General features: G+C 41.9%; 1 protein-coding gene across 8 annotated transcripts in view; it reads left to right on the forward strand.

Moving 5' to 3' along the window:
• Positions 1-21,183, forward strand: part of YAP1 (Yes1 associated transcriptional regulator) — a 99,441-nt gene that overhangs the window by 37,542 nt on the left and 40,716 nt on the right. For all 8 annotated transcript variants that reach the window (XM_039320694.1, XM_039320695.1, XM_039320692.1 and 5 more), the window contains exon 3: positions 19,567-19,682. In XM_039320694.1, coding sequence (XP_039176628.1) covers positions 19,567-19,682 — 116 coding nt within the window. The remainder of the gene's footprint in view (positions 1-19,566; positions 19,683-21,183) is intronic.

A 21,183-nucleotide genomic window follows, 5' to 3' on the forward strand; every position in this document is an offset into this window, starting at 1 on the left:
ACATGGCCAATACATGAAAAAAATAGCTGGGAAAGCAGATAATAATAAAACCTGGCAATGGCTAAGAGCAGGAAAATTGAAGAAAGAGACCGAGGGACTAATTCTGGCTGCACAAGACCAAGCCTTAAGGACAAATGCATACAAAGTCAAAATTGAGAAGACAGCAACAGACAGTAAGTGCCGCCTATGCAAAGAAGCTGAAGAAACAGTGGACCACTTGGTAAGCTGTTGCAAGAAGATTGCACAGACTGATTACAAGCAGCGGCATGACAAAGTAGCAACAATGGTGCATTGGAAGATCTGCAAAAAATATCATTTGCCTGTAAGCAAAAACTGGTGGGATCATAAAATAGAGAAAGTCATAGAAAATGATAAAATTAAACTGCTCTGGGACTTCAGAATTCAAACAGACAAGCACCTGCAACATAACACTCCAGACTTAACAATTGTCGATAAGAAAGACAAAAAAGTCTGGATAGTGGACGTGGCAGTGCCTGGAGATAGCAGAATAGAAGAGAAAGAACTGGAGAAGATAACAAAATACAAAGACCTACAAATAGAAATAGAAAGACTGTGGCAAAAGCAAGCAAGGGTAGTACCAATAGTAATAGGCTCCTTGGGTGCAATCCCAAAACAACTGGAGCACCACTTGAACACCATTGGCATTGACAAATTCGCTATTAGTCAATTGCAAAAGGCGGCCTTATTAGGAACTGCTTCCATCCTGCGACGATATCTGTAATACCATCAAACATCCACATCTGCCTATCCCAGGTCCTGGGTAAGGACTCGATAGGTAGACAAAATGCCAAATCCAGTCTGAACATCTGGCTGACTGTGCGATGATCGATAATAATAATAATAATAATAATAATAATAATAATAATAATAATAATAATAATAATAATAATAATAATAATAATAATTAGTCCTGCTCAGGCAGGAAACCTATACCATTTCAGACAAATGGCTGTCCAGTCTCTTCTTAAAAACTTCCAGTGTTGGGGAACCGCTTCTGGAGGCAGGTTGTTCCATTGATTAATTGTTTTAACTGTCAGGAAATTAATTCTAGGTTGCTTCTCTCCCTGATTAGTTTCCATCCTTTGCTTCTGTCCTGCCTTTAGGTGCTTTGGAGAATAGCTTGACTCTTTCTTTGTGGCAGTCCCTGAGAAATGAATCAGGCTTTCATTAAGTGGATCCAATTTTCCCCATTAACAGTGTCAGAAGCCAGCTGGGAAGATCACAAATGGTGATTACATGATCCCAGGATGTTGCAACCGTCCTAAATACATGCCGGTTGCCAAGTATCCAAATTTTGATTGTGTATCCATGGGAATGCTGTGGCTGTCATAAGCGCAAGGACTGGTCGTGTCACTTTTTTTCAGTGCCATAACTTTAAACAGTCGCTAAATGAATTGTTTAACTCTAGGAATCTTTATATGTGTTTTGCGTTTGTCATTTCTCAGGTGTGAAAGTTTATTCTAAAAGTTAATTACAATTGGTTTTTGTAATCAGTTTTCTTATTTGTGTGATTTTTTGTTTTGAACTTTATTGTAGTGCAAGTAAACTGTTCAGTCTTTTCTGTTTGGAGTTGCATGTAATTCCTAGCAAATAGATTATTTTTATGTGTGTATATATACATATTATTAAATAATAATATTAATATAGCACATTTAATGCTTTCTGCTTACAGTGAAATCTCATTTTAATGCATTAATTGGGGTAGGGGTTATGCAATATCTAATAAATCAGAGTATATCATTATGATACAAAATAACATAGGTTTAGTATGTGGTCTGTTACATATAAACTCTGTGGCATTGAAGTTTGAAGAATTATGGTGTCATTGTACATTGTGTTGCAAACCTCTTTTAATCAGCCCAGAAACTGAGGTAAAGGAAATGTGATTAGACAAAAGAGTCTTATTTCCACCCAAGTGAGATGTTAAGCTCTTTAAAGGTTTTGCCTGACAATTGCAAAATATCTTTGTGTTGATATGACATTCATTTTGTTTTAGCTAGTATGCAGTGATCTCTAATTATCAGCAGGCATAGTTTAGCAATTCACTAACCATAAGCCTGTGACTTTCTTCAGTAGTTATCAGGCGAACTTCAACCACTGATGACTTCCTGGACACATCTTTGCTTTTTGGCAGTATAACAGAAGTGATTTGCTAGGATCTTTTTCTGAAAGGTATTGGGGGGGGGGGGAGAGAAATAATCTTTGAAATAAATGCTGCCACTTATTGACTCTTTCCACACATTTCTGCTATCATCTTCAATTTGTGTGTTGAGCAAATGTTTCGTAGATGAGCAGATACTTGCTATGCTACACTTTCTATATCTTGCCCTCAATTGTATAGAAGTGATGTAAAATATTTTGTTGTTTGGCTTGCTACCAAAGTTCTTGGTTAGAAAAGGATACAGGAATGAATAAACGTTGGCTTTTGAGGTGCTACTAAATTAGAGTTTTCACCAGTCCCAGCAAATGCAGCCAGTAGTAAGGAAATTGAAAGTTAACAGTAGATTATGGTGAATACTAGGTGACTGCCCACCTCCAGTGTTGTTCTACATATCTGTTTAAAAAGGTTGTTCTTGGATACATGTGAGGCAAAAGGTTTTGCTATAATCTCTTCTCTTAAATGTGCTGTGATAGTGTTGAAATAATGGAAAATATTTATTAAATGTAAATTAAGTACAGTTTTCCAATATTATTTTTCTATCTGTAGTAAGGGGCATTTGCCTATTTATGTAAGTTTTCTGGTCAACAAGGGTAGAGTATTGGTCAGCGGGGGCAGCTTAATGAGTAACCAGTGGAAGAAAGATTAACATGCTAAATAACATACTACCTTAAAAAAATGGGAGTTACTTTGCTGTGTAACTTCCTAGAAGAGAAGAGAGCAAAGAAACAAATCTGAAGAAATATCTTCTGGATTCTTTAGGATATATGAGGGGTAGGGCTTATATTAGGCCTACTCCCCAAAATCAAGCAAGGACTTATTTTCGGGGTAGGTCTTATTTTTGGGGAAACATGGTAGCAGTTATTCTGATAGTTGTGCACTTATCTGGATATAAAATTTGAGCTGTGGAAAGAAATCTGCAATTTTTGACTGGAAAGAACTTCTATATACATATTTAAAGAATGAACCATAATGCAGAAGACATATAAAATACTAATATAGGATGCCTTATTGTGGACTCTAGCATATGTGATTATTTTCTATTGCTTGTGTTCTGTATGGCCTTACAGCGAAATTGATGTGCAATATCTCTATTATATACAATCTCCTGAAATTTCAAACATCTTGAGTTTTTCTGTTAACAAAAGCTTTCAGCTTAGTAACTGTTTTTAGGAAATTCTGACTTGTGAATTGCAGGGGTACAGAATCAGTGAGCCACAGGTACTTTCTTCTGGGTTCCCCCACCCCACCCCAAACCCTCTAACTGGATTTAGAATGATCCATTAAAAATAAGTAGTAAAATATGTTAAGGATTGTAGGAGGAAGGATTGGATTTCGGTCATAAGGTTTATCACTTTGACTTTGGTTGCAGTTTTCCCCTTCCTTTGAAAAGAGATTAGGCTTCTGTCTACATCACCAAGATGGTTGTTTGGGGAAAACAGGGGGAGGAAGGTGTGCTGGGTATGTTTGAATTATTTGTAAAAATAATACATGTGGGATACAAATAAGTAAAAGCAAATATATGCTCTAATGTTCTAAGTCACCGAGATGAGAGACCATTCTCATAAAAGCATGTGCTTTTGAAATAGTAGTGGGTGGGCTTTGTACCCAAAAAATATAAGGATGCTTGTACCTTTTATCTCACCCCTAACAATAATGCCAGTAGTATTGTTGCCTACATAAGAATGTAGGCATACATGTATCTTATTTTTTTTTTTTTGACAGTGAAAGACTCAGAAGAAGCAACAGGCAGTGGCCTCTCCCATGTTATTTTTTATGTGGATAACAACCTTAGTGGCCTCGTTTCTTAAGGCTGTGAGAGCAATAGTTTTTAAGTGGCATATTTTCTTCCTATCTCAAGAATGGAAAAAAGCACATTATCTTGGGTGTGTGTATAAGCCTTAGAAACAGTTCAAATATTTTCATTCAACATTGTTCACTTGTGTGCCAGAATAAAAAGACACAGAAGGTAACCATTATAAATCCTCATAAATCTTAGGCCATCCAGAAACCTGAAACCAACTGCTTAATTTTGTTAACCCCTTTGAAAAATCCCTACTTCTGTGCTTCCTACTAAAGCACAAAGCTAATTGCAAATCTGATACCAGAAGTATTCTCAGGCAAAATCTGTGCATTCCAAGTGACTCTATACCAGTGGTTCTCAATCTTTTTAATGCCGCGACCCCCAACCGGTCATAAGTAAAGGACTACTCAACTGGTGCAGCACCGTTTGCAGAATGGGACTTTTGGCGGGCTCAGCAGGGCAGAGACAGCCTGGACAATTCCTATTGGCTTTTGAAAGCCAATAGAATTAGACTCTATTTAAGAGAGTCTATTCTATTGGCTTTCAAAAGCCAATAGAATAAAAGGGAGTAGCACAGCTAAGGAAAAGGGGGAAAAAATGGCGGACTGCATTGTTTGGTGACCCCCGTGAAATGGTTGTTCGACCCCAAATGGGTCCCGACCCACAGGTTGAGAACCACTGCTCTATACAAAGCCCCCACCCCCATTTATTTCAAGGAGATATAGTTTACAGCAATGTGAAATGAAAGTCAACACAGCAAGGAAAACTGCTCTTTTGGTAGCCCCACTTTCTTGAAGGTGGTTTTAATGGGTTGAAGTTTCTTTATTCTCTACTAGAAAAGAATCCCTATTCCAGGGGTAGGCAACCTTGGCTCTTTTATGACCCGTGGACTTCAACTCCGGCTCAGGAATTCTGGAAGTTCAAGCCCACGAGTCATAAAAGAGCCAAGGTTGCCTACCTCTGCCCTATTCCAATCCATCCCCAGAAATTCTGTGTTGCTAGTTTTGCTTGTGTATCTGGGGAAATGTATCAAGGAATATGTGTAAATGTGCCACCTAAAGTTACCTTATAGGGGAGATGGGCGGCATAAACATTTAATAAATAAATAAATAAAAAATAAATGTAAACCTCTATTGTAGTTTGAATTGTTTACAAGTCGTGATCACTTTATTGCTTGCTCATGAGCTAAGTCTTTTAAATAATATTTCTAAGTGTGTGAAATTGTGAATTTCAGATTGCAAATATACTTGATTATCTTTATTGTATGTTCCTTAGTATTTATTTAAAAGCATTTCATCCTCTTTAAGGCATTGGTGCTTAGTCATGTTTACAAATTGTTTCACAATGTAATAATAATCAATGAAGTCTTAAACCTGTAAATGAAACTATATATACCTGTCATTTTATGATAGTTCTTCATAAAATAGTGAGATGAGATTTCACCATTCTTTTTGTCCCTTTGTCCCTACTTTTCCCTCTATATCAGGGGTCCCCTAACCCCCGGTCCGTGGCCCAGTACTGGTCCACAGCATGCCAGCAACCGGTCTGCACAAACAAGTAAAGCCCCATCCGCGAGATGCAGGCAGCACACAAAACCACGCACTCTCCGGTCCACGGAAAAACCTCTCTCCATGGAACAAGTCCCTGGTGCCCAAAAGGTTGGGGACCTCTGCTCTACATCTTTATAAAAATGTAAATAAGCATTATGTAAGAAAGACTATGTAAACTCGATCTTCATGAATAAATTTTTGAAAAATTATTTTCAACCTATTAGCTAGGCTCATTGTGAACAGTTTATAATGATTATTAAGTGATGGTATTGGTCTATAATTTATTGCCAAAGTCAAATGCTTTCTCCTCTTACATTCAGTGCCATTGTAACTTTCCATGGTGGACCCCTATACTGTCACTCAGTAGTCCTGTGTAAGATTACTAATTCACTTCTAGAAAGGAGTCTTCAGAGACACCCCCACCCACCCCCACCTGGCTGATGTGACCAATTTACATAGCACTTCAATTCACCTGAATTCACAGACTTGAATAGGCAGATTCTATAGTCTTGCCCTGTTATTTGGAAATTTTGTAGTCTTTTAACTTTAAGGAAATGGATAGCATGCTGACTGAAATGATTTTCCAGAGTTCATAAACCAATTAATATTTAATTATTCATATTATGCCTTGTGTGGCAAGCATGCATGGGTTTTGCATCTCTGATGCCTTGAGGAATGCTGGAAACTGATTTCCCTGCTCCCTTTAGTATTTTACTATATTTATTTTCAAACATTCAGGGAACCTATGAATGATGTTGCTTTTCACCATGCATAATTGCAAAACTAAAATATATAAAGTAGGATTGCAAGATGCATTTAGCTGAATCAGACTTTCACATGCTAATGCATGTCAGCTTTACTGTTGACAGTACTGAATTTGGATGAAGGAATGTACAGAAGGCATACTCATCAGGCACCAAGTTGTGGAATGTATACTAGACAACTATTTCAAGTAGAGCTAAAAGGAAAAGAAGGAGACTCCCAACCCTGTCTTTGAATCATTTGAATAATTTAAAATAGTATTTATAAATAGTGGCGTACAGAAGTTGACAGGCCGTTGTTTTGAAGAAGAAAGATATGTATTTAATTCTAATGCGGAAAATAATTAACTAGATTGACTTAAGTGATTTTAGAATTTCTGTACTTTGGAAACTCTGAGCTTATTGCCCAATTAAGTATGTAAATTAGGTTCAAGAAGCCATTTTATTACTACTGTTGCTTGCTCATGAGACCTTACATATGAGATCCTGTTCTCTAGCAGAGCTGGAAAAACTGCATCTTAAGAAATGTGATTGCTCAATACTGATGGCTTGAAATAAGTTGTACATGTGTTTCTGCATTCTGATCCTCTAGTCTATTCCCTATTCTTTTCTGGGCCAGATTCATTGATTTATGCTTTGTGCATCATACTATCTCATATTGTTTGCGTGGATTTTCTCTCCAGTGCATCCCATGTAAACTGATGACTGTAAATTGTTATGACTTGTTTATTAGTGCAATGTCTAGAACTTGTTTCTCTGCCATTTGTCTTAATTCTACCCATATTCCTAAAATATTGGGTAGAAAGCTATATGTGTCCAGATGCGGATACTTTGGAATCTAGCTAACGAAAGGCAGAACTATATTTAAGAACTTAAAGCTAAGCAGTAACAGTAGTCTCTTCATTTTCCCTACTCCTTGAAACCAAGGGGGGGAAAAGTGTCCTCTGTATGGACAGAGGACTGTAAGCTCCCCACAGTTGCTTTGGAACAAGATGGGGGCTGAATTAATTAATTAATTAATTAATTAATTAATTAATTTTGTAGCCCGGGGTTGAAATGAGGGATCCTTGGTGATCTCTGAGTTTGGTTCAGGAACCCCTCTATGTTTTGTGCTTTTGTAATCTATAGAACTATATATAGAACTGTTCATCATATTTATATTTTAATGAAATAACTTCTCCATTTGTTAATCATTAAACTTTGTGGGGAAATGAATTAGTTAATACCTAACTAGCTGGAAATATGCTATCAAGTATGTATATTTTGTCCTGATGGACAAAATTACTAGGATTTATAATTCTAGTAATAAGTTAATAATTTCCAAGCTGTCTTAAAAGTATTAAAAATAACTGTTCTGTATAGTAAATATTGAAGGTGTAATTGAATCCTTGCTTTCTGAATTAAATAAAGGATTTATGATACTTAAGCCTGATTTTTTTTTTTACTATATTATGCTTGTAGTATTAGCCACTGGTGAGATTTCTTGTGAAAAGCTGACTTCCATTATAGTATGAAATTAATAAACATGGTTTTAATTTGTGTAATGTAATTGTAGTTTGTTGTGTCTATGCTTTGTATTGACAATTCTGCAAATAGACAAAAGCAAATGTCTAATAGAGTAAGCCAGATGAGAGATTTTTGTATGAGGAACTGTAACAAGATTACATAGTCAACAATAAAGCATTGTGAAGAGAGTAAATTAAACTTGTAGGTTTAGTGAGCTCGAGAACAAGTCCAAGCATGTGACTTTATAAATAACAATTTCACAAGGAATATAGGCTTGGTAAGCAGCCCATAAATCTGGGCAAACAGCCTGCTGAGCATTTTAATGCTAGCTGCGCCATCTCCATTCTTTGAACTGGCTACTGATGAGAAAATTAAGGAAAGCTGAAATTAAGTAGGATTCTGTGGACAAAAACAATTTTATACTCTTCATGAATTTAACCCGTATCACTTGTCTTTTCTATCAAGAAATATGGAATCATTAGATTAAATGAAGAATTCAAAGGATTTTGATATACAGGAAAAAGAAATACAGCACAGGTGGAATGCAACAGATGGCATATCTCTTACAACATAAGGTAGTAATGCAAGCTTTGTCATAGGAGCTATTGTGTGACTTAAATTTTTTCCAAGTCTTCTGTTCCAAGCAAAAGGAAAAATATAGAGGAGAACACAATTTGGATATGTAGAGAGGTTATACTCCTTCCCATGCACCCACCCTTCTCCAAGTATAATCTGCAGGTAGGTAGAAGAGATTTGGAGGAAAGTACTTGTATACACTCTTTTCTGGCTTCCCTGGAAGCTTTGCAATCTCTCCTTTTCCTTCTCCAGTATTCTATTGTTCTTCAACAGTGTAGAGGTAGGAACTCCCTATATTCAATTATTTAAAAATATAATCCCTAGTTTAATATAATAACATGTATTCTTGATGAGAGAGAGATACCTATCTCACAAAACATAACTCTGGATAGCATACAAGTACAACGACAATTAATTACACGCATACACAATATATCATTGAACAGCTTCTCATTCATGGTTACATATTGCTCTATCTGCAATAATAATTGCAAATAACAGGTACTTTATATTCTACTTAGAACTGTGAGAAATGATTTGTGTATGCATATCGCATTACACATCTGTGATAATAGGCCAAGAGCACTGTAGAGGGTTAAATGAAAGTTAATATAAACAAGTTGAAAATTCAAGAAAGCTTGATATTTGGGGGACAGTGTTGTGCCTTGCCTGGATTTTAGTTTTGTAGTTTCCTATGTTTTAAAATTTTAGTATAAAAAGGTCCCTAGATTCATTGAAAAGCAATTTGGCAGCTTTAACTTTTGGAAGACGAGGTAATTTTTTTTTTCATAATTTGAGCTCCAGTAAAATTAAGACATTCTCCCATTGTCAATATAAACCTTTAATTCTTTTTCCACTCATTTTTTAACCTCAGAATTTATTTATTGATAACATATTTATTAAAATTAATGGATTTTTTTTTTTGCTGTTAAAGCTTTAAGTTGTTCTAGTATCTCAAGTGTCTCAGAAGTTGAAAATGCTTCTGGTCCAAACAATGTTAGAGTTGTAAATATTGCCATTGACTTATATCTAATAGATTATATTTGTTTTTTAACATAGACTATATTAAAAATTCATCTTCATTATGAGTTGGTCCAGAATCAGTATCCCTGCTTCCACATAGTTTTAACATATCCCCATCTTTTTCTCAATTTTCAAGGTTGGGTTTACCTATAAGTTCAATTTGGCTTGAGAAAGAGTCATTTTTTATTAGACATTCCATTCCATAACTTCCTAATTGATATAATTGTTTCCAGAGTTTTGGTATATTTAGATCCTATATAACCAAAGGCGTTGCCCATGAATATTACAGAGTTGCCCATAATGGAAAAATAACACCAATTGTTGGTTTTGAGTATTTAATTCTTAATAGGTCAGCATTATGATATAGTACCAGTGAAGGAGAATATTTATAGCTCAGGGTTGAAATGGAGGGGTCCTTAGTGCTCTCTGCGCTTGCTTGTTTTCTTGCAGACGTTTCATTACTCTAACTAGGTAACATCATCAGTGCTAGGAAGGAGTGCTGTTTGCTGTCAGTTTATATCAGGGGTCTTCAAACATGGCCCTTTTATGACTGGTGGACTTCAACTCCCAGAATTCCTCAGCCAGGCAAGTCCACAAGTCATAAAAGGGCCAAGTTTGAAGACCCCTGGTTTATATTAACTCCAAGGCCAACTTCAGACCAACAATCACGTATGCAATACCCCAATCAAGAACCTGACCAAGAGCCATTAGTAAACAGCCCAACTAAAGAATTCCTAAGACCGCTCCCACCCACACCGACAGGCAAGACACCAGAATATAAACTGACAGCAAACAGCACTCCTTACTAGCACTGATGATGTTACCTAATTAGGGTAATGAAACATCTGCAAGAAAACAAGCAAGCACAGAGAGCACCAAGGACACCTCATGATGATATGGCTCCAGTTTCAGAAAACTGAATCCTCCCTTATTAATTGATAATTGCATTTTCTTAAAAGATATTCTTGGAATCAAAGAACCCAATAGAAATTCTCTAAAAAAAGAATTTATTTTCTGGAACTATTGTCCTGCTATATAAACTGAAATTCCTTTCAGAATATAAATTAATCTGGCAATAGTATTCATTTTGAGAGTGTTTACCTTTCCGCTTAGAATCAAGGAGCTAAGACAAAGTCTTTACGGTATACTTCTGGCGTGCAGCATTAAAGGCATAATGAGGTATCTAGACTAGTATTGTATCAGAGCTATAGCAAGCAGTAAACTGCATGCTTTACTCTTGGAAGTGACTGGCTGAAAAGTTAGCTTCTAAGAATTTATTTAAACAGTGGTACATCTGGTAATGATAGGGTGTTTTTTTTCTGTAGGATTATTAAGGGCTTCTGTCCAGCACTGTTTCATTTGTAAAGTTAAATATATTTTCTTCCAAGTCAGCTGCTTACCTTCTAGTGCTTATTTCTTTTCTTCTGAAAAGAAGCAGGGCAACTGTAATATGAGATTCATGCTGAGTGGGAGTCAGAGATATGCCTTAGAACAACAGGCCATATTAAAGGACTGAAAGTCAACTTTTTGTAAACACTGGGCTGTGGTTTGTCTTGAAAAGATCCGTGAGAAGTTGCTGCTAATGTTTTCGTTTTAATAAAATCAGTCAACTTCTTCTGTTAATCTAATTTTTAAAATTAATATTTGAAACATATTGTGGGTTGGTAGTTACTGAGCTACATTTTCCTATAAACTTATTCTATTTCTGATGAGAGACAGGGAGAGGGAGGATTAGTTAGGATTTGAATGCATCTTTATTAAAAAGGGATTGGAAGAATTATATGGAACTTTCATCACTTCCTTTTGAATAGAAACCAAATATAGTTATTGAAGTTATTGAAAAGTACATTGCAGGCTGAACTAAAGGAGATCAGAAAGTGTTTTTCAGTGATCTATGAGCTGTGACTCTGATTAAGGATTGTAGTGAAAAGTTCACAACATTAAACATGGGAAAATTTTTCTACAATAAACAATGAATGTTTTTCTGGCTGAAAAATAGTAATATTGAGTGATGGATGTGTGTGGCAAAATGGGCAGTCATCTACAGATATTCTCTGTTAATTAAAGGCTTCTTGTGCTTTTCATTTATCTAATAGTACAAATGGATGGAAATTTTGGATCTTTAACTTTAGTATTTGCATGAACTTAGTGAGATGGGGAGTGTCTAAATTGAATGGATGGATATGTGTATCTACAACTTAGAATATTTAGAATCAGTCTGCTGCTATATATCCCATCCCTGCATCTATTATCAATTTTGTAGAAAGCTATGTGTGTCTGTGTAAATTAGTGGTATATGTTCTAGGTCAGCTGCCCCCAATCTTGTGGACACCAGGGGCTGGTTCTGTGGAGAGTGGTTTTTCTGCGCACCGGTGGGGGCGTGGTTTTACATGCTGCGTGCATCCCAGGGATGGGGCTTTGCTTGTTTGTGCAGCCTAGTTTCTGGAATGCCGTGGCCTGATGCCAGTCCACGGCCCAGGGGGTTGGGGACCCCTATTCTAGATATTTTCTTTAAGAGTCATGTTCATGATGCAATTTCTCATGCAACTTATCTTTCAAAAAATAATGATGGTTGTTCTCCAGCACTGGAGATGGATAATCCACGCAGTGGGTTGAGACTGTATTCCTGGCCAATCAGATCAGTCAGCCAAAGTTGCCACGCCCCGTCTTGGACCATGATCCTTTAGTCTTGACTGATCTGGCCATGCAGAGACATCTACAACTTTTGGCTCCTGGGCAGGTATAGTTCCTTTCCATTAGGGGGGATTTTTTCTAGTAGCTGAAATTGCTTAGTTTAAAAGTTAATTAGAGATAATTTAATTCAATTTAATTGACCACTCAAAAATTTCCTTGCTAAATTGTAAAACTCAGGAAGTCAGATTCCTACAGGGGAAACCACCCCCACTTAAAAGGGGGAAATCCCTAACTCCCCTCCCTAACCAACCCCAGCCACCTTCCAGCAGCCGGCAGCCGCCTTAAACAAACGGGGAGGCTCGGGCAACCCCTCGCGTTTAAAACAAACAAACAAAAAAAAAAGACAGAAAGGCAAGCAGTTAGCGAGGGAAGCGGAGGACAAAGGACGCATGCTGGGAGGGAGATTGATTAAGGGAAACAGCTGGCGTGCGAAGGAGCAGTCTTTTCACTCCAGGCTGCTCAGGATTTTTTAAACGAGGCGCCATTGTCTGTACAGCTGGAAGCACGCGCAGCTCTTTGTTACAACCGCACGTGGCATAGGCAGCCTTGTTAACACATGCGCAGTAGTTTCCTGGCAGCGGCGGCCATATTTTTTGTCCAAACAGGGGAGTTAAAGTTCCTTAAGAAAGCTAGGTTCAGCCGCTGGAGTGAATTAATAGGCAAGCAGTACTGGGGTACTAAAGCATCTATTATTCATTCAGAGACATTCAAATCAGACACATAGCTACTGGTTCCAGGACTTGGTGTCTTCTACCTAAAGTAAATAAGAACCTTTCATAACTAACTGTGTTTAGTTGCCTTTGGCTCCTTCCAGACTTCGGGTCCCCCATTAGTGGCCCGTACGCCTCTGGATTTAGTGGTGGGTCCCAGGCATCCCCAGTCGCGTGCCTGTCCTTACCCACCATAGTCAAGCCGGGTTCCAGGCATTCCCATTAGCATGCCTGTTCTTATCCGTGCACAGTGACTAACTCTGACAATTTGGCAGAGTCTGCTCCTGAGTTCCAGACGCCCCCAGTAGTGCGCCTGTCCTTACTCAAAGTTGGAGCTCTCCTACTACCTGGGTCCCCCCTATCGCGGCCCAGCGTTAGTGGAGAATGGAGGAAGCAATCATTCCCTCCACTGGAGCCCCGCCTTCATCCTCTGGAGCACCTGCTTCAGAGGATTCGGAATCCTCTGCAGCCCCTAGAAAGGCTGCAAGGAAGTCATCAAAGAAGGCTGACAAACAGGCAATCAGAAGACACCAAGCCCTAGAAAAAGAGTTCGACAGAGCCCAGAAAAGGGCCAGAATTGAAAATAGGCAGAATGGGGGAATAGGTCCTGATCTACCGCTGGGTCTCCCTTCATCCCCACGGGCCATTTGGTCATTAGGGAGCTCATCACAGTCCCAAACAGAGGGTGGGATAGGCGAATTCTCATCGCTCTCCCGATCCCCCTCCCCACGGAGGTTACAGGAAACCCCGAGGACCATGCTAACCACAGCACCTGCAGGGTCGCAGGCAATGGTCACTCCTCCTGCATTGACGGGGGATCTGCTAGCTACCCTAATAGCACAGGCAGTGGACCGTGCATTTGAGGCCAGGGCTCAAACTTCAAAAGCCAAGTCTCTAGGACTTAGAACGAGGCATCGGGAGGAAACGGAGGACCATCAGGACCTCTCCTCCGTCTCAGACTCGTCGGTCTCTGAGGAAGCTTACCTGGACCAGCCAGGTACGTCACAAGGGATTCAAATGTCTGAGGAGGAGGAGGACACCTCACCTCAAGGGCCGTCCTTCAGCGGCCTGTTTAACCCTTCTCTTTTTGTTACTATTCTGCGCAAGGCTGAGGCCACAGCCCATCTGGGGCATGGGACACCAGCGGAGCCTGTCACAGTTGACACGGAGGCTGAGCCGACGTTCGCCGAAAAGGTAACCACTCAACACCGCATACCATGCCCGACCATGTTCCTAAACACAATAAGGAAACAGTGGGCAGCGCCAACCTCCCTACCGCTTCCTAGCAATGCGGAGAGGAAGCTATTTAACGTAGCAAGGGAGCTAGAGGGAACATTGGAGGTGCCGGTGGTGGACGAACCCATAGGTCCCCTGATATCGGACACGGCCATATCAGGAGATTTTGCTGAGGCTCTTAAAGCCGAGGACCGAAAGAGTGAGTCCAACTACAGGAGAACGCACCAGGCAATAGCTTGGGCTACCAGGGCGTCTACCTCCGCGTCCTTTTTCACCAGAGCCACACTTTGTTGGCTCCGTGAGCTACAGGGCCGGGTTCCCATGGAAGATATACGCACTCATCAGGAACTCAGCAAAATGGTAGCGGCCACGGAATATGCGTCGGACGCAACACTTTTAGCGACCAAGTTTTCAGCCAAGGCAATGGCGGCAAACAACACGAGCAGGCGCATCCTCTGGCTAAAGAACTGGCAGGCGGATACCAAATCCAAGTGGAAATTGGCTTCGGCTCCGTACCAAGGGGCAAAGCTGTTTGGTGAGGCACTAACGCCATACCTGACAGAGAACAAGGACAAGCGCAAGGTCCTTAAACACATGCTTAAAAGGCAGGACAAGAGACCCGGCTCCTGGGGAAGGAAACAATCCTTTCGTACGGAAGCCAGGGTCAACTACTTTCAAAATTCCCAACCCTTCCAAGCTAGACAGGATAGGGAAAGACAGGGGGACAGACAGAACACAAGACATAGGCAAACACAGGGAAGACGGCCCTTTCGGGGGAACAACCGCCCCTTCCGCCGTACCAGATGACTCCCGCCCAGACCTTCCCATAGGGGGCAGACTAGCAGGGTTTGCTCCCCAGTGGGAAGAGACCACCACGGACGTATGGGTCAGGAACACCATACGTCATGGTCTATCTCTAGAATTTCTCTCAAAGCCCCCGAACCGCTTCCGCCCGTGCCCCTGTCCCACAAACCCAACAAAGAGAAGGCTCATGAACGAGGCCGTTCAGCACCTTCTAAACATACGGGCCGTAGAGCCGGTGCCTATGAACCAGAGAGACCAGGGGTTTTATTCTATCCTCTTCGTGGTCCCAAAACCCTCGGGGGGTTGGAGAGCCGTTTTGGATTTGAAAAGGCTAAATTTCTACATAAAATACCGCAAATTCAAAATGCAGACACTACGCTCCATCCTTGGAAGCGTAAGGAAAGGGGATTTTCTGGCATCGATCGACCTCACGGAGGCATACTTGCACATCCCTATCTCTCTGGCTCACCGCCGCTTTCTACGGTTTGCCTACAGGGGGCACCATTTTCAATACAGGGCACTTCCATTCGGCCTGTCATCAGCGCCCAGGGTGTTCACCAAGATTCTGGCGGTTCTGGCAGCACAACTAAGAAACGTACCAGTCAGAGTCCAGTGCTACCTGGACGATATTCTAATCCAGTCATCGTCCGCCCAGCAGTCTCGGGCGGACCTAAAGTTAGTGATAAAAATGCTGCAGGACCACGGCTTCTCGGTGAACTTTCCAAAGAGCCATCTAACCCCAACTACGAGAATACTCCACCTGGGAGCGGTCATAGACACAAAGGAATGCAAGGTGTACCTATCACAGGAACGCCTCAGCAGCATAAAGAAAGCCGTAAAACAGGTAAGCCGCGGTCAGTCAGTGACGCTAGTCTGCCTCTCCCAGCTGCTAGGGAAGATGATATCGACCATAGCAATAGTTCCTTGGGCAAGGCTGCACTCAAGAGAACTGCAATGGTTCATGCTCCCGTTTCAGAGACAACAAATCAGTGCATCCCGGAAGAGGGTAGGCATACCTCTGAGAGTACGACACTCCCTCAGGTGGTGGCTATCTCCAGCTCTCCTCAGGGGGTCCCCCTTCAGGGAACCAGACAGAGTAGTAGTCACAACAGATGCGAGCTTATTCGGCTGGGGAGGCCACTTGGGGACCAAGTGGACACAGGGCCGCTGGTCAGCGGTGGATCTCCGACACAACATAAACTGGCTCGAGCTGCGGGCTATTCACCTAGCGTTAAGGCATTTTCACAGCAGCATAAAAGGCAGGCACGTACTGGTCCTGACGGACAACGTGACAGCCAAGGCCCACATAAACCGTCAGGGGGGCACACACTCTCGCTCGCTCTCGGCCGAGGCCCTCCTACTGGGGGCCTGGGCGGAACAAAATCTGGCCTCCATAAAGGCCGACCACATATCGGGGGAGGCAAACATCCAAGCAGATCTGTTGAGCAGATCAACAATAGATCACTCGGAGTGGCAACTACACCCGAGGATCTTCAGGGAGGTCTGTCACCGCTTCGGGCTTCCCCAGGTGGACCTTTTTGCCTCTCCTTCCAATGCCCACCTAACTCGCTTCTTCTCCCGATTCCCATCCAAGGGAGCAGAGCAGACGGACGCGTTACGGAGCCCATGGCCAAGGGGGCTCCTGTACGCGTTTCCACCCTTACCTCTCCTTCCGGCGGTAGTACGCAAGATTCTGCGGGAAAGGGCCGAGGTAATCCTTGTGGCCCCTTATTGGCCAAGGAGACCTTGGTTCGCAGACTTGAGGAGTCTCTCCCGCACGAATCCATGGCGGATTCCTCCGGAGAGGATCTCCCTCAAGCAGGGGGAGATCTCCCACCCAGAGCCACAATGGCTACAACTAGCCGTCTGGCTCTTGAACGGTCAATTTTAGCCAAGGGGGCTTGCTCACAGGGTGTAATTAGGGTCATACAGGCATCAAGGCGCCCCTCCACGAACCGTATCTACGAGGCCACGTGGAGAAGCTTCCAATCATGGTGCTCTAAACAGGAAGTGTTACTCGAAGGGATCACAATTCCCAAGATCCTAGAATTTTTACTAGATGGCCTAGAGAGGGACCTCTCGCCAAACACACTGCGCAGGCAAATCGCCGCCCTCTCAACTATACTTTCTGCCAGCCCCGGTGAATCCTTGGGCAAGCATCCCTTAATACGATCCTTCCTCAAGGGGGCTGCAAACATCAGACCGCCAACCGTGCACAGGTATCCATCGTGGGAACTACCACGAGTACTACAAGCTCTTACCAGAGCGCCCTTCGAACCACTCAAAACATGTGACATTCGCTATCTGACCCATAAGGTAGCATTCTTGGTAGCCATCACGTCAGCTCGGCGGATATCCGAGTTAGCTTCTCTCTCAATGAGGAAGGACCTGTGCCATTTTCACAGGGACAAGGTAGTCCTAAGAATAGACCCTTCATTCATTCCAAAGGTCAACTCCCTTTTTCACAGATCACAGGAAATAGTCCTACCAGACTTCTGTCCAAACCCAGCTCATCCCCTGGAACAACAATGGCACACCTTGGACGTACGCAGGGCACTAAGACATTACATTTCACGCACAGCGGAATTCCGACGCTCGGAAGCGCTTTTCATATCCTTCCACCCTGCTACTAGGGGCCGGAAGGTCTCGTCCTCTACCATCGGTAGGTGGATTAGGGCATGCATCACGGGGGCATACCAGGCGGAGTCCTTGCAAGTCCCCAAGCATATCACAGCCCATTCCACAAGGAGTGCTGCCACCTCAGCAGCATGGGCCATGCAGGCTTCTATTGAAGAGGTATGCAGGGCAGCCACTTGGGCCTCGCCCTCTCCATTCATTCGTCATTACAAAATCGACAGGTACTCCTCTGCAGAGGCCTCCTTCGGTAGGAGGGTTCTCCAGCAGGTGCTAGACCAAAGTTGCACACGGGACCAGTCTATTCCCCAACCCAAGGGACAATAGGCTTTGGTATGTCCCACTGCGTGGATTATCCATCTCCAGTGCTGGAGAAGGGGCGTTGACTTACCTGAACGCCTTTTCTCAGCACGGAGATGGATAATCCACACCCACCCTTATAGACTAGAATAATAGGGTATATTTAGTGGAGCCAAAACGTCTTACTGTCAGTCAATGGCTGCGCTCGAGTCAAGACTAAAGGATCATGGTCCAAGACGGGGCGTGGCAACTTTGGCTGACTGATCTGATTGGCCAGGAATACAGTCTCAACCCACTGCGTGGATTATCCATCTCCGTGCTGAGAAAAGGCGTTCAGGTAAGTCAACGCCTCCTTTCTTATTTTAGTGGGAAGGTGTGCTATTCCAATCACAAACAATGCTGACCCAAATCTGTAAATTGAGGTAAAAACAATACAATAGAACTAAATTGGTAATATTGTGCAACCTACATATAGCACTGCAAACCTCTATTTACTTGCTTTGGAAAGCAAGGTTGGGGTTCTTCAAAGTTCTTGGTGGGCAGAGAGTGTTTTAAAGGGGAGTGCTGTGATCAGGTGCTTCTTGGGTCCTGTCACATGACATTGCTTCATGGATGGGATCCAGAACATGCCAACTTCATCTGATCTTATAGAACTGGCAGAAACAAAGGGAGAAAGGTAGTCCCACAAGTAACATTACAGGTAATCCTCAACTTGCTATAGCAATAAGGACCAGAATTTCTGTCACTAAGCAATGAGGTCATAAAGCTTGACTGCATCACATAGTAACAGCGATGCCTATAGTCTTGGTTGCTGTTGTTAACCAAATCCCATAATCATTAGGTGAGGCAGCTTCCTTCCAGTTTCCCACAACAAAGTCATTGGGGAAGCTGATAAGAAGTTGTAAGTTCCATGCCAGCTGGCAGACAAGTGACTGGAGGTTGTAAAGAGATGCGTGGAAGAGAAGGCACAAAAGAGTGCACTGGGGGAGGGAGGGGCATGGGCATATATGAGTGGCCAATGTGGCTTGAGCACAGAAGGGCTAGGGGAGGGTGTGCAGGCAGAAAAGACTTACTCCAGAAACTTGTGACCTTCCCTGTAGTTTTCTCAGAAAGTCAGTGGAGAAACTGGCAAGGAAAGTTGTAAATGGCACTCACATGATTGTAGGGCTGCAGCTAATCATAAGTGCAAACTGGTTGCCAGGTGCCCAGATCACAATCACATGACTGTGGGACTGCTGGGATGGCCAGAATTCCAAGGATCAGTCATAACTACCATTCTTTCAGCATCTTCTTAACTTTGAACCGCCACTGAATGGCCATAGGTTGAGGTCTACCTGTAGTCAATATGACAAAAATCACAGATAATCCACTACCAGACGGAATAAACTACATCGCTTGTTCCCCAGTACCTGATAAATGTGTTTTCTAATAACTATAGAACAGCAGCAAAGACTGCCTTTGGTGGTCCTTTATATCAGGGGTGCTCAACCTTGGCAACTTTAAGACTTGTGGACTTCAACTCCGAGAATTCCTTAGCCAGGAATTGAAACATCAGACCTCACATGACACATTACAGATTTATTCTTTTGAAGTATTTCTGAATTTCAAAAGCAACACATATCAGCAAAAATTCTTGGACAAACTGCACTAACTCTGTCTCCTGGCAGCAGTGATTTGGAGCAGATTTTTTCAGGACTGTATTCATTGCTCATTTTTTAACTGCTCACTATTAATTTTTATATTGATTCACTTATGTGGTATTTTAACACTTTGTTCTATTTTGCTTTAGTCACATTGATCAGACAACAACATGGCAGGATCCAAGGAAGACTCTCCTTTCCCAAATGAATGTTACAGCTCCTACAAGCCCTCCAGTGCAGCAGAACATAATGAATTCAGCAACTGGTAAGGAGAAATCAACCAAAATTTCTAGAGAATTGCAAGTTTAACATTTAGTATATAAAGTTTATGCTGACCAGTGTTGTTTGTCATTATTGCTGAGATTTATTACTGAAAATGGATCTTAAAGAGATTGTCTTCCATAAGTGTTTATCAAACAGATATTTCCTATGAGAAATAAAATACACAAATTTATGAATAGAAAGTGTTATGCAAGTGAAGATAGTAATTTTAAAACAGTACACGAGGATTTATGCAAAATGCTGTAAAAATATATGCAAGCCTTCATTATCCCTTTCCCAGGCTTTGCCTCGTCATGCTGAAAATTTTCTCAGTTTTGTTTCTTTTATATCTTGCTGCATTTATTTCTTATTATTTTGTTTGCTATGACTTCATAGTGGCTTTTGTTGGCATTAGTTTGTCATATAAAACAAATCTTTTTAAAACATCAGTATTGTTTTCTGAATTCCATGTTGCCAAGTGATTTAAACAATCTGGAATACTTTTTTTATAGCAAAGGCATGTCAAACATGTATGTTCTTAAGACCATGTTACAGCTGTGGAAGGCAGCTCAGTGATCTTGGAAAGAGATGTAGCTACCTTAAGTGGTTGCCTACAGGTATTACATTACTGTTTTTACTTGGGAAGTAAATTTCTCACACAGTCCTGAGGAATCTGAATGGACTAGGCCAGTGATGGCGAACCTTTCAGAGACCAAGTGCCTCAAAACTGCTCCACCCCTGCCCCTGCTCCACTCACTGCCCCTGCCCTGCCCCACCCTGCCTGCCTGCAGGACCACTCACTGCCTCCAGGGCCCGCCGCAGATCGCCCAGGCAACCCAGCAGTACCATGGCGGCCTCTGACCATGCCCCACAGCATCGACTGTACGCATTGGGACGTGAGGGCAGAGTCTTGTCTATGCTGCCTGGCTGCCATGTTCTTGGCTGCGCTGCTCCGTGTGGGCCACGCTCAGGGGTGACTCTCCTCCAAGGGGGCTGCTGATGAGGGGGTTGCGGGTGGAGGCAAGGCTGGGCCAATGGCAGATGTGCCCACAGAGGGCTCCAAGTACCACCTCTGGCTCCCGTGCCATAGGTTCGCCACCACTGGACTTGGCTTTGGATTGGAGGAAATCAGACTAGAGTGTTCAGGGGAAAAGGTGTGGCTTCTCCCCTGTTGGGTTTTGCCATCCAACTTTTTTTCTTAGCTTGTCATTCCCACCATCTTTTCATCATTCTAATGAATGATTTTCTGCCTTTAAAATAATATTCAAAGTAGCTTACAAATATATAATGCACAAAGAAAGTCAACTATAAATGTGCAGAACATTTGAAACAAAAAATGAAGTATATTCTACAAAATAACAAACTAAATAAGAGTATTGAAGAAAAACAAATATTGATTTTTTGGCAACCAGTGAAGGAAAGATTTTTTTGAATGAAGATGGCACTTTTTACAGATTCTGCTACAGATAAATTAATAATCAGTACAGATAGTCCTAGACTTACAA

The sequence above is a fragment of the Crotalus tigris genome, unplaced genomic scaffold (assembly GCF_016545835.1).
Source record: "Crotalus tigris isolate CLP2741 ecotype Arizona unplaced genomic scaffold, ASM1654583v1 scf7180000023684.367845, whole genome shotgun sequence".
Taxonomy (NCBI): Eukaryota; Metazoa; Chordata; class Lepidosauria; order Squamata; family Viperidae; genus Crotalus; species Crotalus tigris.